Source organism: Silurus meridionalis, chromosome 15, assembly GCF_014805685.1.
Source record: "Silurus meridionalis isolate SWU-2019-XX chromosome 15, ASM1480568v1, whole genome shotgun sequence".
Taxonomy (NCBI): domain Eukaryota; kingdom Metazoa; phylum Chordata; class Actinopteri; order Siluriformes; family Siluridae; genus Silurus; species Silurus meridionalis.
The window spans coordinates 6,627,501-6,655,138 of NC_060898.1; the positions used below are offsets into that span (position 1 = coordinate 6,627,501).

The following is a 27,638-nucleotide window of genomic DNA, read 5'->3' on the forward strand; positions in this document are numbered from 1 at the left end:
CTGCTTTAATATGTATGGCAGGGTGTGTGTGTGTGTGTGTGTGTGTTAGTGAATCTCAGTGATTGAGTGTGTTTAGATAAATCACGACATGAGAAAATTTTACATATATCCTGTTAAACCCAATCATTTTTTTTAAGAAGCAGCTTTTAGGGTTAGTAATTAAAAAGTTATCATTATAAATGTTATTAATAAATAAAAGTATTTTTATTATGTTATGTTTAAAAAAAAGTATATATAGAAGTATATCTGATATTATATATTATATAAAACTATTATAAAAAGTAATTGATGAATAAACTAATAATATAATTTTTTATACTTTTATATTCAAATATAAATGAATAGACACACCAGTAAATATTAGTGTGTGTGTGTGTATGTGTGTGTGTGTGTGTGTGTGTGTGTATGTATATAAATAATATAATAATCTTAATGTATACTGTATACATGTTCATATATAAATGTTTTATTTATGTACTTATTTCATGTAACATTGTTATATCACATTATATAACATTGGTTCCCAAACACTGGGTCACAACCCAGTACTGGGCCTTGGTGGGTTGCAGTAACATTCTGAGGAAAATGTTTATGGATATGACACTATTATTTATTGTACAATTTGCTCTAACCAATTATTCATGCGGTGCGATCTGATATACAAAACATAAACAAACCCCAGCTTTCCAAAACAAAATTATGGGGTACGAACATTTGGAGCCCCCTGTAAAAAAAACAACAAAAACAATGAAGTGATTAAAAAAAAACATTTATTTAAATACATTAATTAAATTAATTAAAAGAACCAATATTGAGGTGAAACACAACGTAGGTAATTGTTAATGATTACATTTCATGCATTACTTTATTGGTTTGTTATCACTGAATCCTTCATGGCAAAAACCATGTTTGAAGGCTGTGTCCATGTTGGATTTTCTCTCAATGCAAATCTACTTTTGTTTTAAAAAAAAAAAAAATTACAATTCTCTCTCTCTCTCGAGCACAATCCCTCTTTCCCACTGTTTTTTATTTTTTGAAGCAGTGATGAATTGTGTTGTTGTGAGCTGCAGCCATGTGTTCATCTCCAACAGCTGCTTCCACTAAAGAAGTCAATAACAACTTGGTTCTCATGCCACAATTAAGAAGATGGTTTAAAAAAAAAACATGCGCTTGTACGCAAGCGAACACAAACTGATAAGGCAGTAAAGAAGAATATTGTAATTGTGTAACAGGGACCAAACAGTTGTTTCATCAGCGAATAGGGTTTACTTACTTAAATCATTATTATATATGATAAGTATGAACTGAGGATTCTTTTATTTAAGCAGTGATTTTTGGAAACTGCTGAATAAGGCAGTGTAAAAGTTGGATATTTTTTTTGTTTTTTTTTGCGGTTATGCAGATTTTTCTTTTGCACAAGAACCGTCCTTGTGTGTCCTCAGGCCACTCGATTTATTTAAACTGTGCACTTCACACTAACCCGCCTTGTCCTGCTCTTTCCTTGCACACCTCACATGAAGGAAGGGATATTTTTTGGGTGAAAGAGTGCCAGTGTAAGTCCCGTTCCATCACTCAAAGACCCATTCACAGCCGTGTGTTGGTTTTTCCAGACGCTTTCTGCCAGAATCTGGTGCCATAAATACGAAAAAATCCTGCAGCACATACGTCGCATCATCTGCTTTCGCAGTCAACCGTTAGCGACTTTTATTGCGTTTCCATCCTTTGAAGCACATCCAATGTGTTTAGATCGTGTTTTTTGTTGTTTTTTTTTTTTAACACACATTTTGAGTTTCAGATAAGGGCGCTCACACACTTTGAAAATGGTGCTCATCTCCAAGTTGTTTATTTGAACAGAATAGCCGGGGTGGCTGGCCCTTTCGGTGTTTATGCTACATGTAAACCGTGTTAGGGGCTGAAGAAGCGTCCCTCATTCTCAAGAGGATGAGTAAGGGTGGGAGGAAGAAGGGAGCAGGGGAGGGAGCGGGTGAAAACGGGGCCCAACAGCACTGTGCCGCTCCTATTGTAAACTTCCTGTCAGTGCAGATGTTGGTGACGGGAATCAAAGCTTTGTTCACAGTTCCCACCCACACATGCGCTTGCATGTACACACACACACACACACACACACTGATAAACACATGCACTATGCACATGGGTTCACCCAAAACTCACGTGCTTACTCTTTGCCACTTTCTACATGTCGCACACAACCAGATGTTCCCCCTCTTATTCTTTTTTTCCCCCTCTGCATAGTTCTCATCTCTCTCTCTCTCTCTCTCTCTCTCACACGGAGGATGTTATCGGAGGGTGTAGGCACAGACAGGAAGTGTGTTTTCTATCTGTTTAGTCCAAACATTGCAAGCATTCCACATCTCAGGATTCCACAAGAAAGAGCCGCCGCGTCCCTCAGCTCATTATAAGCTTTATATCTGCCATCTGATGTTTATAGGAAAGTCTGGGAGAGGGGCTGAGAGGGTTTGTATGATGCAATCTGGTGCAACTGCCTGTTCTCACAGCGGTCAGGTGTGTGTGTGTGTGTGTGTGTGTGTGTGTGTGTGTGTGTGTGGGCATGTTTTTATATCTCGTTCGGAACCAAATGTCTGATAGTTTTGACCTGTGTGAGTTTGTCAGCGGGAGAATAAGCTACCGTTCCGCAGCGTGTGTGGACTGTGTGTGTGGTGTACGTGACCCACAGCAGAATAGAGGTAATTATCAGCCATTAGAAGTGTTTATACAGAGAGGATGCCTCACCCAAGGTCTTATCTATCTAGATAATATTCGCTTTCATCATTTTCTCCGCCACACATATCTGACGTCTTCTCAGTATAGAGAAACGACTACTCGAGGACACTCGAGTTGAACACTGGTTTTCGGTAAGTCAGACAACACGTTGGTTCAAAAAGCAGGTCTCTGCGTTTAACATGCAAGAAGGGGACATCGGGGGCTTTAAATCACCCAACGAGGCCTCAATTGCAAGCGCTGCTTTTAGACTCCTTTACCGGTTTAAAATAACACTTACAAAATGGTATTTTTGACAAATTCCATCACACCAGTTGGATTGCTGGGTGATAAGAGTTAAGCTTATGTTTATATAATATTTGATATTTGTTAATCAGTTATGAGAAAAGCTAGGTGTAATTTCAAAGCAAAAATGTACTTGTTTAATATTGGGTAACAGATGTCTGACCGAGTGTGTGGTGTAAAAACAAAGAATGTAGCCACAAATATAGCTGATAGCCGACACAGCATTTCACATGAACAGTGACCACATCACACAATATGAACTTGTGTATTGGGACACCTGACTATCTCAGCCATATGTGGTTCTTCAGGCTGCAAGCACAAAGTCACACAATTTTTATATATTATTATTATTATTATTATTATTATTTTTATTTATTTTTTTTTTTTTAAACAAACATAGATAGAGAGAACAGTGATGGTATTCATCAAGTTGCCTTATACCTAAAACATGAGGCCATTTGGATATAATTAAACAGTGTAGTGTTAGATAAACAGAACTGCTGGGCTGACGCTGGGGTTTAGCAACAGTATGGAAAAAGGCAAGGCTACTATTCGGTGAATGTGTTTTGCATTCTTTACTTGATATGGGCTGCAGACTTAGTCAAGGATTTATAGACACATTTGCAGCTGCACACAATGAAGAAAACGACTTCTGGGATTCAGAGTATTTTTGTTATTTCAAATGTCAGTTTATCAGTTTTGTAACGTTTGAAATTCAAATGGTTAAAACGTTAATCCCCATTCCGTATTAATATGGAATATTGTGCATTCTGGAGCTTTCCCTTCAGTGCCAAATCACACAAATATCTGATTTATTGCCCTTGAAAGCTTGTCGTCATTATAGTGTCTAGCAGAAGTAATGTGAGGTGAGTATGTGATGCAGCAAAGCAGAATCCTGTACATTTTCTTGCTGAGGTACATAAATCAGGAGCCCAGGCATTCATTCAAAAAAGACACAATACTAATTCATGATAATCTGCGGTAACTCGGTCGCATTTTGATCAGATGACGTGGAAATGCTGATGAAACCGAGGAACACTAGCAGAACGTCACAGTTCTATGCTTCTACACACGGATCGGATATTTGACCAAATAGTCACATTCGGGCAGTTCAGTAAGGATAATTTGTACAGATTGTAAAGAAGCATACCGGGGCAAAACATTTACTGCCTACTGCCACTTCTCATCAGCACGGGCAGTATAAATCACTCGAGCTGACAACAGTGATTTGTCTCCACCCTGAAGTGAATGCAGCTTTAGAAGTTGAGCTCTGGGACGCTTTAAAACGAGGTGCCCTGTCCCGAAACGCTCTCGGGTTCTACACACCGCTTTGAGAAGCGCTTTACAGAGCCTTTTGACAGGGCTGTAACTCGAGATCCAAGCTCTTCAGCACTCGGCTTTTGTCTCGTTTGGAGCGTCTTTGGGGAGGAGGCTTTGTCAGGAATAAAGAAAAGCGGCCGCACCCTCCACTGGAAGATGAAGCAGGGAGGGACAGTGTGTTACAAACCCCGATAGTGCACCTGTTGTTCTGGTAGCCCGATACTCCTCCAATTAAGAGAGAAGTGTGAGTGTTTCAAAGCTTAGTCCAGTCAAAGCATAATGAAGTAGCATGTTTGTGTGGCGTACCCACATGCGGATATAACTTTGTGCGTTGTAGTTAACGCCACTTGCTTGTTGTCATGTTGCTGACTTAAATTGTATTTCAGAGGTTGTCAGGAACAATAGGGTTTATAGCAACAAACATTACCGTACATCACATATCTTTGAACAGTGTATTGTTTGTCCTTTATAATTTCTTCTTTGTGTATGCAGGGTCACTGCCTGATGCTTTAGGCCAGTAGGGTAAAAAGTATTTATCTGTCTAATTCCAAATCAGCAATTACTGTACTAAGATTGAAGAGATGTGTTCTGAAATAATAGAATTTTTATATAATTCATTTTAACCGCTCACATTTTTTTTAATGTGCGATTAATGCAGCGCGCATTTGTTTGACCATTTTGAATAAAAATATAAATGAATAAATATAAAAGAGGCGAAATTCGAACCAACGCCACACACATTCATTCATGACCTCCTTTCTTTGCTCAGATATATAAAAGTCCACCAAAAATGTTTTTTTTAACACTAAACATTTCTTTTACTGATGCGCCAAGTCTTTAATCAAGCACCAAAAACATCCAGCAATTAACACTCTGCGGTCAACAAACGCGCCGGTGCATTTTGTGGCTTTTTTTCCCCCTCCTCGTAACGCTGAAAAGAACTTGAATTACTCTTTTTATTTTGATAGAACAGATAAGAGCATTACAACATTCGAATCTGTAAAGGGTCTACTTTTATTTGTATACACTCATAATAACAAATGAAAGCTGTGATTTTGTAAAATAAAGAAAACGGACAGGGGGCGCTCTCTGCCGTCTATGTCATCTCTTTTTACAGACATAAATAAAACAACCTGAATCTCAGTAACAGTCACACCGAAAACAAATATTCTCTGATTATGTAATCCGTATAAAAGTTCAAAAGAGGTACAGTTTTTTCCGGTATCACCTCATTAACCGTCCGTGTGGAAACATAGCAAAAGTCCTGATTGGTGTCCTGACGATTTCCGTTGTTTAAAACACCATAATAAAAAGATTTACAAGAACATTTTGTCTCTCATGCTCTATGTTGAGTTTGGGTTCACTAATAATAAACATACATTTGCATAAAGCATTCATATTTGTTCATTCCGATGTTGATTAGAGTATTAAAAACTTGAAAAGTATTAATTTAAGGGACATTAAGAACAGGAAAAATTTTTTTTGAATATCTGCAGGACAATTTTGAACTCAGTTGATGTAGCTAATGTGAAGCACCATGCTAGAATTTTTAGGGGTATGGTAGTAGGGTTCATATTTAATTTATTTAATTGAAAAAAGTAAGAGTAAGCAATAGACCAACTTTTCAGTCACCACATACAGATATTTGGAGCAGTGGACAGGTTCAGATTCTTAGTTTGTATACTGTACCTCTGATCTCAGACCAGTGTTTAAATGTATTTGAAAGTTCCTTTTGGTGCTGTAGGTAGTGACTTAAAATAATGGGTAGTGCCAAGTTATGTAGTCACCTCTCACTCTTGAATAAGATTTTATTCCAGGTCAATGGAATCTGTAAAGGCACAAAATCCCTGCGAGTAATTGGAATATAACAACTGTTTGTGTAATTCTGTGTCAGTGGCTAATGCACTAGGTATGCAGCTCAAAGTTCCTAGCAGTCTTTTCCTTTCATATCCAGATGACCGGCTAATGGCGAAGGTATGCAGTATAAAGTCACAGACCCCGTTGTATCCCACAGCAGCTCAGTCACTTATTTACTGTCTTAACGCATTGCTCCGACCATGTCAGGCCGGTTAATTAATGGAAAGTGTAATATAAGTGGATGAGTCAGTGCCTTTCTTCGGAGATCGGCGCTGCCGTTTCGAAACCTGTCGAACTCGTGATTGTCTGGGAGCACTTTGAACTCTGACTCATCCCGAGTATATTTAAACCTCCAATAGTGCCTTAACACAAGCACTTAACTTATTCTTTTTAAGTTATTTATGTGGTTCTTTCCGAGCCAAAAGTTTCATCGTCTTTTTCCCGCTTGACTGATGTCTTTAGATTAACATGTCTTTGGTGACTCCATCAAACCTTATACTCTTTTCTTAAAAAAAAAAAAAAAATTATCCCTACGTTAAATGCTTTAGGTCACTGGGTTTAATGAGACACATGAAGTGAGGTATCTGGCATGTTGTTGTTTTTTTTTGTTTTTTTTTTCTTTGCTATTGTGTGAAACCGAACATGTGGTTTTCACACAGGAAGTGAACGCTAAATCAGAGTCTTCATTTTAGTCTGTCTATTTTTATTAGATTTTTTATTTCCAGTGTTCTTTTCTCACAATCGCCTTCTAGTCAATCTATCAGACGCTGTAGTCAGACGCCAGCCGTCTAAAACTGCGCGTCTGAAATGCAGAAGGTCTGCATGGCTGTGGCTTTCCTGCGCTATTAATATCCTCCCACGCTATCCTCACAGGCATGCGCACACACACACACTCGCGCTCACACACACACTTGCACACACTTGTGGAAACCAGCACGGCGGGATTAAACTTCCTATAGCTCAGAATTCCGATCTGTGAAATTCTGATGTATTAAAAAAAAAAAAGAGTAATTGTTCAGCTATGCGTTTGGATTTTGGTCGTTACTATGGAAACGGCAGCCATGTTCATTTTAAATGCTTGTTTAGGGGTTCATGACTTGGCCTATAGACCTTTACGGCTCAAAACTGTTTATTTACTGACATGCAGGCTGCTGGGTGAAAACAGAACTGGGGTGACTGGATTAGAGTTCGTTCACAAAAAGTTCACAAGGTCATATGTGTGGAATTTGTACATGTTAATATAACTGTGTGTTTGCGTGTGTCATAGTTGTTTGGCCCTCATGTGAAGCCTCTGCATTGTCTCGGTGCTTCCTGTGTTCCCCGAGAGGATACATTCGCAAGGTTTCACACGCTCCCCCAGAGTGCATGTGTACGTGTTTATATGCATCCTTCCACCGTGCGGTTTTCAATGTGTCTTCACGCGGTCTGCGGTTTGGTTGATAAACCATAAGCAACACCGCAAAGGTCATCTGGCACACAGCATGACCTTTTTGTGTGTTGTGTGTGCATGTGCGTGTGCATGTGTGTTTGCATGTGTGTATGTATGGGGGGGGGGTTGGCCTTGTGCTGGTTCCCATCATTTTCTCAACTGACCTCTCTTTTAGTCCACGTCCAATCTGATTGGATTCGACTCCATCCAAGTCTCTCTCTCTCTCTCTCTCTCTCTCTCTGTTTCTCCCCCTCCCCATCTCCCTCCTGTTTCCCATATCAGCAACATCCTGTACAAAAGAATAAGAGGCAGTTTGATAACAAGACTCACATGGTCGGAAAAGAGTGATTCCTGTGCCTCAGGATTAATGAAGAATGGTGTGTGTCCGCTTATCTGAATCCAAAATCCTTCCTCTCGTCCAAAGCGTCTCTGTCACTCCAAATAACTCACAAATAAAATGTCATTAAAACAAACTGTACACTTATTCTCTGCACATACTGTAGAATAATGACTGTCCGTACATGACTGTTAATAATTGAAGGCGTGTGTGTGTGTGTTTAGAGGAAGAGGATATAGTTAGTTTATCCATACAATAGTCATTATACGTACTAATCCTTCATGCCAATCAAAAAGTTGGAAATCGGCATAAACACACACACACACACACACACACACACACACACACACACACACACACAGATAAAGATCAGACGTATTCAGCAGTGTCTCTAAAGCTTTACCCTCAGCTTCCTGCTTCCAAGTTGAAGCCACAGGAAACACACGCTTGCGTCCGGTGTATACTTTTCTATGGTGGGCCGCCATGTGCATCTGATTTTAGCCCTTTCACCAGCCGGATTGTTTGTTTAGGAAGCGGACCACACAACCGTATACAAACTCGAACCGCTTTTTATCCTTCTCTCATCTGGAGAACGTTTTCCTGTTTCATTAGACACGCTCCAGCAAAAGAGCTCGACCATTAGCTTGCTGGCAATCAAACAAGAAATCTTTAAATTGCTCCTCGATTGGAGAGTAAAATAATGCAGTGGTGTCAGTCATTTATGGAAGAGGCCACGTAAAAAAAAAGATTTGATGAACATCAACGGCTTGTGGTAAACATGCCATTTATTTGATTTGAAGTTATTTTGTAAATGCGCAAACTAAATATAATATTGAAAAAAGTGATTTTAGACATGAACTAATTTGCTGTTATTGTTTATCACAGATACCGACTGTATATTTAATAAATCATGTAACAGAATATAACGAAAGTACAGTTTCATCCACCGCATGTCTACGTCCATTTGAATAAAAGCGACTCGAAAGCCAATAGACGCAACGTACTCTTTTATGTACTGTGTGTGAGTAATGACTGACTCACTTATTAGGCGCGGAGAACAAACAGGGCTGAAAAAGCGAAGCTGCCAAAGCTTTCGTCTCACTTGTTCTGTTGTTTGTTTGTTTTTTTTGCGCCGTATTCTTCCAAACAGTAACAGTACCCCACAGCTAAAGGATTAAGGATAATGGGAATTTTATAAAGACCTTTATATTATGCACTGCTTGATTTATTGAATTGCTGAATCAGAAACCGATTTTCTATCATTTAAAAAATTTCTCCAGTTGTGTTTCCAACCACAGTTCTGGCAGCAAGGCGTAGGTCAATGTGCTCATTCTGAAAAGTTGATGTTTCTGTTCGAAAAAAATTTCTACAGGTATTGGTACGGCCTATTTTTTATTTTTTTATTTTTTTTATTTTTTTCATTTTTTAGCAGTAACAAGTTTGTCTCATTTGTTACTGAGGGTCATGGGAGCAGAATTGGCCATGCTGTCTGGCTCTCTTTGTCCCCCTGTCAATCAGTCATTAATGTCTAAGTCTCATCATTATTTGTTGTCCTATAATAGTGCACTCGTGTTTTTTTTTTACTACTTTTTAATATTGTATAAAATCAGCAGTGGGTCACTCACACGTATGACCTGGTGTGTTAGTTCCAAATTTATTTGCTTATAAGAATTCAGGTAAAAGTTTAATCAAAGGGTTTTTCCAGGTTATTTTTTATCACTTGCATCGAGGAATCTGTTAAATCTCAATATGTATTTCAAAGCCATGCCATTGCCAGATCATTAAGCTGAAAATGAGATCACCTATTCGGTACATTCTTAAAAAAAGAAGAAGAAAGAAAAACAAAAGAACACACTGAGCTCAGGAATATCAAAAGCCCTGGAAGACCTCAAACAGCTGTGGTGAATGAGAGCAGAATTCTTTCCCTAGTGAAGAAAAAAAAGAAGCTTCACAACATTTGGCAAGATCAAGAAGATCCTCCAGGAGGTCGGCATATCTGTATCAAAGTCGGCAAGCAAGAGAAGACTTCACCAGAGTAAAAATCTGAGTTTCCTACAATTTTTAAACCTTTAAACCGGTGTGGGAAAAAAAATAGTTTTTTTCAGTGGGGATGTCTGATGAGACAAAGATCAAATATTATGTTTTAAAATTTACAGTATATGCACCAGAACAATAGGGATAGTCAAATACAGAGAAGAAAAGGTACTTCTCATGATCCAAAGCATACAGTCTTATTTTTATGGTTGCCAATTAATACTATAGTTAATACTATTAATGTAAGTATGAATGATGTATGAAAGTCTGAAGTCTTTTTATATATATTACCTGCTCAGATTCAGCCAAATGCCCCAAAGCTCAGTGGTGCTTCACAGCGCAAACGGTTAATGACTCGAGGCATAATTCAGAAGCACCCCATGATATTTATTTAGCGCCAGAAGGTGGAATGTTCTGCAATGGTGAAGTCAATCACCTGAGCTGAATCCAATTGAGCTGCATTCCAGTTGCTGAAGGCAGAACGAAAAGCACAAGTGCCACAACAATCAGCAGTAACTGAAGACAGCTGCAGGCTCCTAGACAGCATCTCCAGAGAAGACACCCAGTGTCTGGTGACGTCTATGGGTTCCAGACTCCAGTTAATCATTCAATCAAATATTTAAAAATGTGATGTTAGGAATGCAATTTGAGCTCATGTTCATTCCTTCCAGCTTCTGGTTCCTGATGTAGACAGCTTAATTATACCTAAATATATTTATCATACAGAGTGCCCATGCTTTCCTTTTGTGGCTAATGTTATAAAGGTGTATACCTCTGTGCAGTTTTTAAAAGAGCAGGATTGTTATATAGGTTTTTGGTAAGAAGAAAGATCTCCGCAATAATGGAACTTTAACGTATTGAACATTCAGCACCACCAGAGGAGGATGGGTTCACTCAAGGTTTCTTCCTCATACCATCTCAGAGAGTTTTTCCTTGCCTCTGTCAGTGGCTCATTAAGAATTAACGTATAGGGACTGATTAATGCCCGAGTTTATATTTGCTACTGGCAAGAAAGTGTTTACTTCTGTTTCAGAACTATTTGGCACTGTCAAGTGTTCGACATTTGGTGTAAACCAGATAACAAAAAGGACTAAATTTTCAGGTTGTAACACCTACACAAAACTAGAAGCGACAAAACTCTATAACCAGTTGCCTAGTTATTGTGTATTACGCCGAGTTGTGCTTTGGCACATTGTTTACGAGTGGAGTGTGCACGATGTGCTCAGTGATCGAGTAGTGTACTGTGTTGTGGTTCAGTATGATGTGTTTGAGTGCCAGTTGCAAGTGTTTGTGGTTCCCCCCCACACACACACTTTGCGGAGGTTAAGGTTACCACACTGGTCTGCAGTCTGACCAGCTATTACAGCACGCGCTACACCGCAGTCTGGGCAAACTTGCTGTGCGAGCGAATGTGCGTATGTTTGTGCGCATGCGAGCACGTTTCCACTTGCAGCACAGCTGTGTGTAATCTAAAACGTAGGTTTTAGATTCCCCATCTCAACAAATTAGACACAAAACGACAGGATCCAGTGCTAGATCCATACTCAAGGATCTAGTGCTGCATGGGAAAACAGGAAGCGTGCATGTGAGCGTGTGAGCGTGTGTGTGTGTGTGTGTGTGTGTGTGTGTGTGTGTGTGTGTGTGTGTGGGGTGTTGTTTTAATCTTTATGTCCTGCCTTATCTTATTTGCCCCTGGCCGTGTCTGCTGGCTGAACTGCGTTCCTGCAACCTTGAAGAACTTACTCTTGACACACACATGTGCACGCACACACACAGAACATGGGAACATTCAGCTTTCAGACGGACTTATAAAAGCAGACACATTTAATGAAAACGGTGAAAAAAAACGGAACTAATGAGGAAAAGCTCCAATGTGGGTTTTTTTGGAAGACACTGCTAATAGCATAATAGTAGCAAATAGTAATAGCAAAGTCTTAGCATAACTAACATGTGAATGAATTTTCAACTTCCTGCCTCATCAGTTAGCGAGTTATACAAGGCTGCTGTGTCCCATTAAATTACACCAGCAGCCTACAGACACAATTAGAGCCGTCAGTGAAAAATAGATTATCTTGTGGCCTCATTGCACCTTTTAAACCTTAAACCTTATTGGAGGGAGTTTAGACCGATAGAGGAGACGCTTGATGGAAACATTTTTCCTTTGTTTATACATTAAATCTCGCTAGAGGAAATTTCCTGACACTGTCCAAACACTGATTAGTCTTAAAACTAGTATTAGCGGTACTATATTTTCTGTGTTTTGACTGAAAGTCGTCGTTTCTGACCCCCAAACCGAAGCTTGCTCTGCCAGAATTTGGGAAAACATTGCACAGCATTACAATATAGCACCAGTTCATCCCACCAATACTGAAAGTGTCGGAATTGAACAGTAGTTGAAGTGTAGGGTTGATATGAAGTGACCCTAGAATTTTAAACAGGATATACACCCTCTGGCCACTTTAATAGGAACACTTGCAATTTTTCCAGTCATCGTTAAGTATAACATCAGGAGAAATCGTGATATCAGTGACTTTGACTGTGGCATTGGTGGTGCCAGAAGTGGTACAGAAACTGTTTCTACAGAAATCGCACACATGCAGCTAGTGGAAGTTCTGTAGAAGGAAACACCGTTTTTAAGACCGGTTTTGGTTTTAGAGGCACAAATTCTCAGACAGGCTCCAACATTAACGGACCACATTGGATTCCACTCATATCAGCCATGACATTCAATCTGAGGCTACAGTGGGAGTTTTTTTTGGGGGGGGGTCTGTTACATCCTCAGATTCTGCTTGTTAGCTGGCAAGAGGGGGATCCCTTAAGGTTTAATGTGTTGTGCATTTGGAGATGCTTTTCTGCTCACCAATGTTAGATAGAGTGGTCATTATGTGAGTTATCATAGACCTCCTGCAAGCTTGCTCCAGCTTAGGTATTTTCCACCGACTTCTCTTATGAATGAGTCACTCACTGGATATATTTTGTTTTCGGGCCAAGTAGCAGAACAATTTCTGAAAAAAATCAAACCAGTCCATCCGGCACCAACAACCATACCACAGTACCACAGTCATAGTCACTGAGCTGAAAAAATGTCTCTCTAACGCCTTACATCTCCGCGATGTTCTGGATTGCACCACTGCCAAAAGAATTGACCATTGTGTGAACGAATACGAATACCCATGGGTTACACGTGTTTCCTTCTAAAAGTGGCCAATCAGAGTATATATTAGAAATGCGTTTATTTGTGGAGGTATTTTGAAGTTGGATCTGTGCTTATGTTCAAAGCTACTTTTCTGTTCTCTCTCAAAGCTGTATGTGTTACAGTACAGTGGCTCTGTGTGAGAAAGCCAATCCTTCTGTATGGAATCCAGTGATTCACCCAGGCTGGAATGTGCAGGCTCTGCACAGGAAGTGAGGCAACCTCCTCACTATCTCCTGACTTTTTATTGAAGAATGAGCAAAGAAAACAAAAAGAAGTGTGACGTTCATTATGGTGTGACTTGAAGCATGAACTATGCAAAAGAAACAAATGAATGAGTATTCTTTAAAAGTTACGGTGAAGCAAATCATTTGCGTCGGTTTGATTGCTCCAAGACACGTTTTTGCCGTGATTAAGGTCTTCGGTGCTCAAACAGGAACGACCTTTGACCCAGATGAGTCAGTTAAGGGCGCATGTGCAGTGGTGGAGAGAGCACAACAGGTGCGGCTAATTCCTTTGGATACTAGACATTTGCTCCGTTGCATGTGAAGCATTTAGCGTCTGGAGAAATGCTCTGTGTGTGTGTGTGTGTGTGTGTGTGTGTGTGTGTGTGTGTGTGTGTGTGTGTGTGTGTGTGTGTGTGTGTGTGTGTGTGTGTGTGTGTGTGTGTGTGTGTGTGTGTGTGTGTGTGTGTGTGTGTGTGGCTCGCTCATTAGGAGGCCTTTTACAGTTCCTTACAGCTGAATAGTCGCAGTGTGTTGCCGAAGAGGGAGGAATCTGTGCTCTCTTCTCTTCTCACTGCATTCCTTTATTTCCTTTCTCTTATTCTCTCTCTGTCTCTCTCTCTTTTTCTCCTTCCCTCATTCCCTTCTTTCTCATGACCCCTCTCACACTTTCACACCCGGCCTCCTTGAACTTTCTTAATGCCACAATTGTGAATATCCGTGACAGAAAAAAGAAAAATGGAGAAAGAGCGGGACAGCAAGCAAGAGGAAAAAAAGGAGAGAGTGTGCATAAGCGAGAAAGAGTGTGTCGTTGGAAACTCTGACGCGAGCGGGTAGAGTGTGTCTCGACAGCGCAGCTTAATCCAGGAAACTCCCTTAGAACAACAAGGCATGGCCGCTTTCCAGAGAGTTCCTCCGGAGCAGACGCACACAGACGCGAATTGAACGTTTTAATATCTTGCACATGCACTTTGTATTATCTTTCTTTTTTTTTTTCTTTTCCACTCCCCGCTATTAATTCCTGTACTCACCTCAATGTCTTATTTTCTTCTTCAACCATTAATAGCCCAAACCGGCAAAGTTATGCACATGTCACTGGCGATCCATTATGTCTTTTCCTGCAAGCTCTGTAATGTTGGTCAGATGTTCCCACAGAGCTAACTAGCAACCAATGAGAAGTTCTCTACCAATATACGCATTTGGCATTTCCTGTTCTGTAGTACGAGTACGATTGTGTCTGAGTTTGGTAACACACTTTAAAAAATATTGAAGAGCAGCCTTTTATGAACGGAAGCGAACTCAAGTGTCCTCATGCCATTAACCATGTTCAAAACATGGCTTATTTTTAGATCCAGGTTATTTTTCCACTTCAGCAACTGAGGTTCGATCACCCATCATTGCATTTCCCATGGTTGGATGAGCAGCTTTGAATACATCCATGCACTTCATTGCCATTATAACTGATGTAAAGTAGAGCACACATTAAAGACCTTTAGGTAAAAAATATAGCACTTCTTTGTAGAGCATATATCGTGGATGACAGGAAAGCATGCGTTTCAGATCGTATAAACATAAATTCGTATAATGAATCTACACTATATTGACACCTGACTTTTCCAGTCACACTACTGAACACTACTGAACACTGACTGCACTGACCTACATCAGTACGTGACTTTACTAACGCCCTTGAAGCTGAATGAGCACAAATGTCCACTCCTTCCAAATTCAATGCAACATCCTACACAGAAGAGTTGAGGTTAATTATAACAGGTAATAGGGTCTAAATGTGGTCAGGTGTCCACGAACCTCATCTCTTTATCACCTGACAGCTCTCATGGCTTTGTTTGGGGGGTTTTTTCTCCACTTTTTAAGTGTGGGGTCCATCAAGATGGCTGACTTTTTCTTTACTAGGCCACAGACTGAAGGACATGGGATCAACAAGCTTTGTGTAGGAAGGTCAAGGCACAATTTGCTTGAACTCTAGTTCTTCCCCTTTATTATTTTCAATTATTATTTTCAATCAAGAAACTTCAGGGTTGCATTCCTGCTTTTTATATTAAAAAGCGAGATGTAGCCGAAAAGACGGTGTGCTTTGTTCAGAGGTAATTGGTTATGTAAGCTGGGGCTACATATAAAATGGAGCATTTTATTAGTGTTAGACATCTGTTTTTTTTAAATATGCATTGCTTTTGCCATCCATTAAGCATCAAACTTTCGAATACTAACCACTGCATTTCCATTACAAAGTAGCAGCATCTGTATACTTGATTACCACATCCTACCAGGGCTGCTTTAACTGGTAAATTAGGTTTCGCAATTTTCATTTTAGGGCATTTAATCGTTTCCAACTGTGCGCCTTTAAATGCACTTTTACATACTCTGGGCGTTTTCTAGCGGCTCACTCTGCCCCCCGTCTTTGTGCCAGAGGATAATGGGAAATGTAGGCCATCAGTGGTGTAGTGTTTCCTCTGAGGTGTTCAGTGACCGTCAAAAGAAGAAGAATAAAAAGAAGGGAAAAAGCAGAAGAAGGGAGAAATGTGGGTCATTCGAAGCGGCACTTTGTTGAAAGAGGCCTCCTCTTTGTGACGGAGCTGAAAAGATGGTGAAGAAAGAGAAGCGCCTGAGGGAAAGTGGGCAAAAAGTGCTCACAATGGAGCGGTCACACACACATACATGCACACACAGTCGGTTCATGAAGCAGCTATTTTTTTGTTCCCTACACTTCAAACACTCACCTAAAAAATATATGAATGCACTGTTGTCTCCTTTTCATTTTTTTTTTCTCACCAAGCTTAACACATTCTCGCTCGCACACTCCCTATTCCACACTCCCTTTTCCATTCCACCCTACACACTTCTAGTGCACTTCTTCTTTCACTGTGAATTGAACATTCTTTTACTGCGGTTTATTTTAGGGATGGACTGAAACGCCGGTATTCATAATGAACTTCTCCGCATTCCTGTTAGTCACGTGTCAACACTGTTAACAAGTTGAGGATTCTTCAGGTATGAAGAAAGTGTTTTTAGGCCAGACATAATGATTTAATTATATTTCTAATTAACGATGCATTCCCAGACACACAACATGACTGTACTAAGCCGAGTACGTGCAGTACATGGCGGCTGATAAGATTTTTTTCTTCCGCTGTTGTTGCTCATCTTTCTTAATGAACATCGTGTGCTCTGAGACGTTCTTCTGTTCACCACCGTTGTAAAGAGTGGTTATTTGAGAACCCATCTACCGTTCTTTTTTTTTATGAAGCTTAATAAGCAAGACGTGTCTATGCCGAGAATGGCTACTCGAATTTTTTGTGATTTTATGTACCACTCCGTAATATTTTGCAGACTGACATGTATTGGAAACCCTGGAGATTAACAATTTATCAATAGATGGTGTTAAGTGTGAACTTTAACTGAAGTTCTTAGCCTGTATCGGAATTGCTCTTATGCAATACCCAGCTGCCAAATGATTAGATAATTACATAAATGAAAAGAGGCACAGGTGTTCCTATCAAAGTGTCCAGTGAGTGTATATGCTCTACTATTATTAGTCTGCTGCATTATTCGTTGTATAAAGCCCCGCTGAACCCATGTTAAACCACAGAAACGTGTCTGTTACAGTTTCCAGGCCTCTGTGCCGTGTGTGTGTGTGTGTGTGTGTGTGTGTGTGTGTGTGTGTAAGGATGCCTGTATCCATAGCAACAGCACATGTCTTTAGATTATATTTCGTCAGGGTACAGCAAAACCCCCCCGCTCATTAGCTTCCTTGCATGGATTTGAATCTCTCTCTTTAATCTTATGGGCTCTCGATTATCAAAGCATGCATAGTACACGTTCTGATGGCGTAGCAAGAGACAGTACAGACATGGTACACACTGGAAATAGTTCTGCTTGTGCACAAGCTTGCCTATTTACTCAGGGTGTAACTGAATACAAGTTTATTATGAATACAGACACAAATAAGAGACGTGCGTATACGTACTCACAATGTTCACAAGGCGTCTGATTGAGACTGGAGTTGCCCATCAGTACTGTGCATGGGCCGCTTCGGGAAACCGAACCGCCGCATCCGCCTCTCATTCCGCTTTAGCATATTTTGCTTCCCCTACTACTTCTAATTCGAACTGCACGTGTGCTGACCAGAAATGATTTGTCTCGCCAGGTTTGTCTTCTCGTGCTAGCTCTGAGTGTGGTGGGCAGTGGGGCAGCTGAGCTCGGTATCCACTTGAACCTGACGGCCAAGCAGCAAGTGTGTCTGGAGAACCAGCAGTATCCACACAATGGCTTCTGCTGCAAAAACTGCGAGGCTGGTAAGTAAGATTGCAAATGCACTTTGGAGTGCAATGTTTAGCAAAAATAGGTGTAAAAAAAGAAGAAAGCTCAAACGTGAAGGACTGTGTTTGAAATGTTCAGAGGTCACCCCCACACACACTCCTATGGATTCCGTGTAAATATGAAAAAGTTGTTGCAACAATCAAAACAAAATGCTTGTAACTCTAGCACTAAGCAACCACATCCATCACTTCCATATGGCTCAGGAATGGAGATTTAATGTGTTTGTTAGAGCTGCTGCTGGCTATGGAAATATTACCACAGTCATGTACGATAACAGAGCCGTTTTAGGCATCTATAGTGCCGGGTTTGTTTTTAATTCGGCTTCCCTCAGCAAAAAAGGAACATTAATTTCTCCATGAACAGAGTTTAAATTGCAAAGCTGGCTTGTAAATGTTCAAGGAATGACGTGTGTGAGTGAAGGGTGTTGTTTGTATTTCATTACCAGGCACCTACGTGAAGGAGAAATGCACCGTGGATTTGGAGAAGGGAACATGCGAACGATGCAAGGACGGCACCTACGCCGAGCACCCGACTGGCATGGAGCAGTGCCTTCAGTGCAGCCAGTGTCCTGCAGGTATTATACTGCTTTATCTCTCCTCCAGGACGTTCAGTTTTATTTACATCTTAGTCACTTTATTTTAGGAAGCGGTGACCCACCACAGCAGATCGGGACTGAGTCATTTACAAGTAAACTGATCAGTTCAGAGGATAAATACATTTTCAAAGCATGTCTTTTTCAGCCTGGGCGTGTTTGCTTAAGAGAATTCGCTATTCACTGTCCCTCAGGCTGTGGCATGTTACAACAGATTCGCAAAAAATGGCCATTACAGATAAGACTGCACTCTCAAGGTCTGAACTTTTATTGTAAACTCTCTGAACAAGTCACACAGTGTCCCGTAGGACCGCTACAGGATTCTAATGGACACTGTTGAATAGAGCCAGGGTTCGAGTTTCCTCCGCTATAAGAAACCGATCAGCTACTGTTACACAGGCCGGGTGTGGCCATCGCCCATCACCCCTGCTCTTTTTGTGATCTTTTCTATGTGCGTGAGTCAGTGTGTTGTTTTGCCGTATTGCTAGGTGTGTGTGAGCGAGAGAAAAAGAGAGATAATGGCAACTGTTGCTGACTCACCGGGTGTGTGGATCAGGAATCAAAGTTTCATCACTGCTTTTGGGAATCTGGACTGTAGCACACAAACGTTCTGTGATTTATTTAATGATTAACTCGTATCCCCAATACAGTTATTTCCCTTCAGCACAGTGCAGCATGAAAAACACCTGTTTTTATGTTAATGGATTTGTCAAGCCTTGATATTCAGTTCATTCCCACTCTCTCTCTCTCTCTCTCTCTCTCTCTCTCTCTCTCTCTCTCTCCCCTCTCTCCACAGGTCAGATAATAACAGAGACGTGCACAAACACGAGGGACACTAAGTGCGAGTGCAAACCCGGCACTTTCTGTCTGCCCGATGAGCCCTGTGAAGTGTGCAAAAAGTGCACTAGGTAACTACCATTCTACTAACTAAAGAAAAGATCAGGTCTGAGAAAACTCTTCACATGGTCACGTATTTTCTACAGTTGGAAGTTACAGACTTATGATTACAGATTGTCTAGATTTATATTGAAATATAGTCATTGAATTGGAGTCACTATTTGCTACATTTTCCATATTTTTTTCCATATAATGTGCTATAAAGTTCTCAAAATTCACTGTAGGCAGGAAAACAGATTTGATTTGAAAATGGCAGGTGTTTCCTGTCTACCTCACACATACTTATTTTTACCCAATATATTGTCTATTATGGGATTTGAAGCATTTGAACTGTTAAAAAAACAAGTATGAAAAATGAATATTCTTTAAAAGGCTCTACACTCCTAAAACACCGTTGGCGCTAAAGTTAAAATCTGATATTGATTTTCATGGTGTCATATGACTACTTGTAGTCCTCATACACATGTAATTTAATTATGCACTAAGGAGAAGCACTCTTTCTCTGTATTGAATGCCCATTACTAATTCATTGATGGACCCTCATACAAATGTACCTGTAGTGCAATTCTTATTTAAAAAAACATTCTTATTGGCTTGTTGTGAGCTCAATATAAAAATGTGATGTTTGCTGGTTTTTCTTTTTCTTATGTGAAGTCTGGTAATATTTTCATCATAAGCACATGTAAAAAAAAAAAAAAATAGTGTCCTATTTTTATATTATGGAACACTTCATATTATTTAAGCTCTGTTTGCGATTAAAAAGTCTCGAACAGTCCTCAGATCTGCCAGTTGTCTTGGCTTTTCTGCCATTGATTAATGAAAAGATTAATAATAATAATCTCTTTTCTGTCTCAGGTGCAAATCAGATGAGATTGAGGAGCAGGCGTGCACCCCGACCTCCAACACAAAGTGCAAAAAACGTACAATATCACCTAACGAAACAACTATTTCAACCACAGTCTCACCTGTACCCAGCAACAATAACAATGGCACCATAGGTACAATCAAATGACCGCACACAAATAACTCTTATAAAGGTTTTTGTGATTAAAGCAAACCATTAAAAATATTTTCTAAACGTTTAGATTAAAGATTCTGCTTTGTTTTGCTCTCCTTTCTTGCAGGAGCTGTTGTGGCTGTAGTGCTTCTAATCTGTCTTTTTGTGGTCGTTTTTCTGGTTTGGAGATTGAGACGGCCCTGCAGAAAACAAGGTTTTATTTTAATTCATTTGCAACTGAAATTATATGAATACTTTTAGAATTAATTGTGCAGCTGTAATAAGGATTCATTTTGTTATACAGTATATACTGTATATTATACAGTGTATATACAGTTTATATTATACACATTATACAATAATGTGTAGCAGTCCAGGTGCATGTCTAAGGCAAGCATTAATTCGATACATCGATTGATCAAAATGCAGTTATGTATATACGTTAATATGTACATACATTATATTGCCAAAAGTATTGGGTCACCTGGTCATCAGTATGGTATGTGATTTTTGAGCATTGCATTCCATCTTTAGTCCCAATTTGCTCTGAAGATGTTCCACTAGATTTTTGGAGTTTGCTTAGGGATATTTGTGTTTATCAGCCACATGGGTATTACGAAAAGCAGGTACTGATGTAGGTGAGGAGACCTGGGGTGCAGTCAGCATTCACATTCATCCCAAAGGTGTTCAGTAGAGAGGAGATCAGAGCTCTATAGCAGGCCAATCAAGATCTTCCTCTCCAAAACATGTAAACCATATCTTCTAGGAGCTCACTTTGTGCACAGGGGCACTGCCATGCTGGAACAGGTTTGGGTTTCCAAGTTCAAGTGAATGCAAATCTAAAGACATCCTGTACAATTGTGTACGCATGCCTTTTGTGTAAATCCTGCACTCATGCTCTTGTGGGTTTATGAGCAAAAATAATTGAAAGGGATTTCAAGGGTTATTATAACATTAGGGGGAAATCTGGAATAGGATGCTCTGAAAAAACCCGTATGGCCAGGTGTCCACATGTTTCGCCAATATAGAGTTACCACTTAAACAGTGGTAGCATATTAGTGATGTCTCTTCATTTATATTTGTTTCAGGAAGCCCAGGGGCTCAAAATAATGAAGTGAAGATTCCAATCGTAAGTCGTTTCTTTACTTTTCAGGTTAATGCAACACATTCATTTGACCTTGAGTACATGCACAAATCTGCTAGAACAACATCTCATTATCTGTTGATTGTGTCTTTTTTTTTTTAGGACGGCGTTAGTGTCCCTACCCCCGAGGAGTGCGAGAACAGCCGTAACGCAGGATTGGAGGAGGCTGAGCTGCCACGCACCGAGTCTCGTCCCCTGCTGCAGGAGACGAATATCCCGGGGTGTAAAAGCATCCCTGTGGAAGATGAGGACAGAGGACTTGGGGACAGCCTACCTAACACCACCAGCTCCTCCCAGACCAGTCTATCAGCTCTCCCAGTGAACGTGGCACTTCCTGTCTCAGATCATTGTGCAAGGGAGGTGGAGTCCTGGGCCAGGGTGAGTGAATAGAGTCACTCAACACTGAGTCGAGTCAAATTTTATGCTCTCGCTGTTGCTGTTGTGCCTTTATTGAGTACTTTCAAAAAATTACTGAATGGAAGGGGTGACGCACACAATACAGGCTTCACACTTTCGCTGTCATTCAGCTTTGTAGTTAGGATTGTCAATAAACATCTGTTTACATTTGTTTGTTTGTTTTTTTTAAACAAAATGACCAATTTGATGTAACCACACATCTGGCATCACTCTCGCTGCTCCCATCAGCATTTTCACTGTAATGCTTTGAAGCCTGAACTGACTTGACACACCACCACAGTGTCATAAATATTATAGAACCAAACAATGCTCTACCACACCCATGTGCAATATCCACACACTCCTGACGACCTCAATCAGCTGGATTGGGTGTGTTAAATCAGGGCGTGAATCTAAACCTCAAGATGCTATTTTTCCATTAGCCAAACGAAGGCACTCCTGCATTAAATTGGCTTTAAAATATGACAAGCAATGTACATGTCAGGCTTGTTCTATTATGATCCTTTGAGATGGCAGGATTTCAGAAAAAGCCTGAATGAGTCATGCTTGAAGTCAGCAGTCCCATTCTGTTCTGCAGAGAACCTTTTTCCCCTCCCCCGAGAACCCATCGTTAATTAAGTTTCTCTTTTTTTTTGTAGGAGGATGGCACACCCAGAAGACTCATTCCATTACTTGGTAAGTTTAACAGCCGTGGATTCCATTGAGAAATACACCAATGAATACACTTACACACAAGTAAATTTGTCAGTGCGATCAGGAGCCAATTTAACTAATTAGCAACATCTTTTTATACACATTGCTATCTAGAGTATCTACATAAACGAATTTATTTATTTTAACATTAATTTTCTCATGTAATATTGCAGTGAATGATGATCAGGGATTACTGTAGTTACTAAAAATGTTTTCAAATGTCTACAGTAGGTTTCATCTGTTAATGATATTTATACCACTGCGCTTTTGCTGTCTTGATCCTGATTGGTTAGAATATGTTGATTTCATTTTCTAGAATGGTAGTGTCTTTAGTAGAAAGGCTACAATGCAAGGCACAGGTTTATGCTGATGTGATTGTTTTAAAATGTAACGTGGTGAAGAAAGAAAATGCGTTTATGTATTTTTTTTTTTTTCCGAAGCAGTCACCAGCGCTAGGGCTTCGACTCATTTTTCTAACTCAAGGTAGTCTATAGCTCATAACACTCCCTCCTTATTTTGTATGGTTTTTTTTACTTTAAAAGAAAAGAAAATGTCAGGTGATAGAATAATTGGGATTATATTTAGGGTGTGCTTTGTTTTTTTTTTTTTTTTTTTGCCTATTGGTTACCATGGAAATTTCTGTATTGTATGATAAACATTTTTGGATGCATTGTCATGTTTTATTCCTAACTTAAGTGGTATGTTACAGACTTTTGATTAAATAGTGATTCGATTAAACGCTTCTTAAATGCATTTGTAAATAAATATACTGACTGTAAGGCAGATTCTGAACTTTTCCCTTCTTTCCCTCTTCGCAGCTGAGGAGGTGTCTCTAAGCAAGAGCTTCGACCTGTTCGACGTTCTGGATGTGCGCGTGCACAACAAGTTCTTCCGCAGCATCGGCGTAACCGACAACGCCATCAAACACGCGGAGTCGCACAACGCCAGCGACAAGGTGTACGAACTGTTGCGCGTGTGGATGCAGCGCGAAGGACTCCGCGCCAACATCAACCACCTCTTGCAGGCGCTGTTGGACCTCGACCAGCGCTACTCGGCGGAGCAGATCGCTTCCCGCTCGGTCGAGCGCGGCTACTACAAATACGAGTGATGGACTTTGTGAAGTGGAAAGTATCGTGTCTTTCCGTTTTCGTACAATGGACTGAAGGTGCAAGTGTTGTTCACGACGAGCTGATTAGCATCAACAAAAAAACAAACAAACCCAGACTTGTGAACTAAAACAAGCAGCTTGGCATTCGAGTGTCACTTGGCGGAGCTAGAATGATTTTTAATTGGGTGTTTTTTTTTTTTTACGCTGCTGTAGCTGAACAGATCATTATGCCTTCCATTACCTCTTAAGCCTCATTTTAAGAAAATAGAAAAAAAAAAGTAAACAAAAAAAAATTGTACTGCCGAAATACAAAGTTGCACACAAGATTCGCGGAGAAGACACTTAGTTCAGCTCTTCTTTCGTCCACACGTGTGCACCGATATCCTGCAGACAGTCACTGCTAACGTCGTAGCAACGTTTTGTGCTTTTACGAACCAAATGCCGGGCTGTGCGTAAAAATCCATGCTACGGTGAGGGTTAGTCATCGAGAGCAGCCTGGTGTGAGGAAGAAAATGATGTGTTTGAGTCAGCCAGAGCGCAGAGTCGGCCTTTGTTTGTTTGTAGCAACTTTTATTGGCTTTATTGAAGCCAACACTGGACTCAGCGAAGATTTCACGCTAGGTAACGGCGTGGCTTCGTCTAAAAATTGTGCACTGGCATCAGGCTTTTTGGATTTTTTTAATCTACAGGTTGGAAATTGTTTGGGGTTTTTTTGTTTTTTTTCCTTGCAGTGACGGCCACAAAATTAGCTGTAATTATAGTGGACAAATGCTCAGTTCTGACTAATTGGGTTTTTGTGCAATTGAAACTACAGGCAGTCGAACCCCTAGATGACACTACATGCTACTAAGACTGTTGTCATGTTTTTCCATTGTTCATTGATATGGTGAAATGGAGGAAGGAAGGGGACACAAAGACGATTTGTGCTTTGACACAAGTCAAGGCCTTCAAGCTTTCGACCATAGACTCGCCAATGCGACACAACTATGGTTCATCAGAAAGAATTTATTTGTGACAGTAGTAGACAAAAAGATCGATTTCTACAGTCACGGTTTTAGAGATAACATACTGTTTGCTACGGAAATGTCACCCTCTGAAGGACATATTCCGCTCCCTTGAACAACAACTCAGTGTCTTTTTTTTTATTTTATTTTTTTTGGAGAAAAAAACAAAACAAAACAAAATCTGTCGGTTACAAACACCTCTTCATCCATTTCCATTTCCTTATTTATGTAGAATTTCGAATATTTATTTGTCATAATAGATCTATGTGTCATTATTTATACCTGCTAACTATATTCAAGTGTGTCATTTTGTGTGTTTGTTTGTTTGTTTGTTTGTTTTTTCGCCTTGCAGTGTAAGGCACTACAGATGCGACAAGTGGCCAAAAGCCTGGCACAAGTGCCTACATTTCCAAGGGGCCTAACAAGGGGCCACACTGCTCCTTTTCATAAAAAACAAAAAACCCACAAAACCAAGAACTTTCTTTAATACTTTCAACTTGCATTAGAGTAAACCATGGATGTGTTGGTACGTTTTTTTTTTGTTGTTGTTGTTGTTGTTTGGTTTTTTTGTTCTCAATGAAAGATGAAGCTCTTTCCTCACATCAAGATTTCATTTCTTTTTGGCCTGAGTTGTATAGAGTCACAGAACCAACCAATTTAAAATGTGAGAAAAGAATTGCGAAATAGTGAGAATGAAGTGGCGTCCTACAAACCTGAAGGAACAAACTGACCGCTGAATGAATTCATATTATAAGGTTACACTCGGTGTGAAGTTATTGTAATTTGATACCCAATTTATAAAGAATTTTTTATATATATAAAGTATAATGATGCTGTTACAGAACACAGAGTTAGAATTATTTATTGATCACTGCTTCATGGAAAACGTCTCTCTCTATATATAGATCACTACCTACGTGTGATCAACTTAGTAAATCAACTTAGACCTTTGACTCAGCTATGGACTGAGCATCATAGCTGTATAAACTCGAGTGTATTCTCTAAACGGAAACAAAAGACTCAAGTGTTCGTTCAGCTCATATACCAGTGCAGGCACTGCCACCTAGCGTTTTCAAAAAATATATATTGTTCTAATATGGATTGATACAGTCTGGTCCAAAAGTGTATTGTCTGACTATCTTTCACAAAACACCTTTAAGTTTAAAACATTTGAACTAGACATGCATCAATTTCAAGGGACCTGTTTTTGTTTTTTTTTTTTCATCTTTTCTCTCTTCATGCACTTGTAGAGTTTTTTTTTTAATTACTATTATTTTGTTACACAGAGAAATCATTCAGTAGATAAGCTCAATTTGTTTTCTGTATTATTTCCTTTAGTCATAGTTCAGCTTTATTTCTTTTAACACCTGTTTTCTCTTCCTACATTTGCTCACCCCACGTTTCGCTTTCCAGTATCATAGAAGCAAATGTATTGGCCCACTTTTGTTTGCTCTTTAACAGTTGTAAAGTATTTGCTGTTGCAAATGCATTTGTAGATTGATTTAATTTTGAAATAAATATTTCTTACTAAATGCAAGGTGTGGTTTTTGTGGTGAAAAAAAATGTTGGTTTTTTTGGGGGGTTTTTTTTGGGGTTTTTTTTTTAAACAGGCACCTTACAGCACAGTGTAATTCTTTCTTCGCAAATCCCATTGATGTTAGGGTCACCCATGAAAAGTCGCTCCTAGAGCACAGAGGATTAAGGGCCCAAGGGTGGCAGCTTGGCAGTACCCGGGTCTTGAACTCCCTGACCTTCCGATCAGTAGCACCTTAACCACTGTGCTACAACTTCCCCATAATCCGTATAATGTATTTGCCACACAATTGGTGTAAACTTTTGCAAGACAGCCACCTCTTTAACCATAAAATGAACCACCTTAGCAAAGATTTAGCAATTTCATTAAACAGATATTTGATAGGAGTCAATGTTTAACTATTAACTCATTATTTAAATGTGGACAATAATATCCTGCTTCTTAATTAGAGCATTTAAACGCACACATCCCATCCCTTCCCCAGAGATTTACTTCCACAGCCAGGCCTTGGTGCTTTTGATTGAACCCATTGAACTCATTTAGGAAGTGAGACACTTCCAGACAACTCCTCCCTAACTTACTAATGGTATTCTTAGACCCTGACATATTTGTACTAAAATAAGCATTTGTTTTGAAGAGACTACAAAGCAGTTCGGGATGTTTCTCTGAAAAGAGTCTGCCCAATGCTGTAAATGTAATGTAATGCAAGATGTAAATAATTATCAGAACTCGATAATAAACAAAGCTGCAAGCACTTTTCTCAGGGGCGAAGCACACAGACTCTGAGCCACACATTCACAACGCTACAACTGATGCCTTAACAATCAAAGGAAAGTAAAACCACAACCATATTAAAGGAATTCAAGGGTGTTGTGCAGTTTCGTAGTTGATCTGTATGTTAGGACGAGGGTCAGTAATGACTGACTATGGAAGTAAAGGTATAATTAAAAAAAAAAAGGTCTGTTGAGATGCTTTGAGCCAAATTTGGTAGAAACGGGACAAACTTAAAAGGAGGAATAGCAAAAATGGCAGTTGGATGCAAATTTTTGCATGTTATTGTAACTTGACTAATAGGCTCAGGTCATGGCCCTGAAGAGCATAGACAAGGTTTTGTGTCCGTGCAGAAATTTGTGAGATTTAGTCAAACTTTGGTCCCTGTTTGGTGGCTTTGTGGTCAGATTTGTGATCAAATTTTATGAGGCTTGGTCTGTAAATGTGTGCTAAATCTGGTGACAACAAAAAAAAAATGTTTTAAACGTTGTGACAATAAATACTTCCATATGAATCCCTAATTTGACATGATGGATGCATGGCCCAAATTTGGTCAGAATTTTCCTTCCCAATCAATGTGCTGAAGGTGGAAATGTTAAAAGTAGATGCGGAGTAAATACTTTTGCAGCACAGTGTACAGTGTACAATTTTCAAGTTCTATAAAGTTTTCAGGTTCAGATCAGCCTGTCAACTGTCCAGGCTCCAGCATAAAGTTCTGGCTCTGT

At 39.8% G+C, this 27,638-nt stretch overlaps 1 protein-coding gene across 1 annotated transcript in view; it reads left to right on the plus strand.

Annotated features, from left to right (window-relative positions):
- The window catches only part of tnfrsfa (tumor necrosis factor receptor superfamily, member a), a 26,868-nt gene extending 728 nt beyond the window's left edge, over positions 1-26,140 (plus strand). Inside the window, exons 2-10 of the mRNA XM_046867728.1 lie at positions 17,584-17,731; positions 18,202-18,330; positions 19,145-19,256; positions 20,101-20,243; positions 20,370-20,456; positions 21,331-21,371; positions 21,489-21,764; positions 22,442-22,478; positions 23,315-26,140. Coding sequence (XP_046723684.1) covers positions 17,584-17,731; positions 18,202-18,330; positions 19,145-19,256; positions 20,101-20,243; positions 20,370-20,456; positions 21,331-21,371; positions 21,489-21,764; positions 22,442-22,478; positions 23,315-23,604 — 1,263 coding nt within the window. The 3' untranslated portion in view covers positions 23,605-26,140. The remainder of the gene's footprint in view (positions 1-17,583; positions 17,732-18,201; positions 18,331-19,144; positions 19,257-20,100; positions 20,244-20,369; positions 20,457-21,330; positions 21,372-21,488; positions 21,765-22,441; positions 22,479-23,314) is intronic.
- Positions 26,141-27,638: the final 1,498 nt, after the last annotated feature.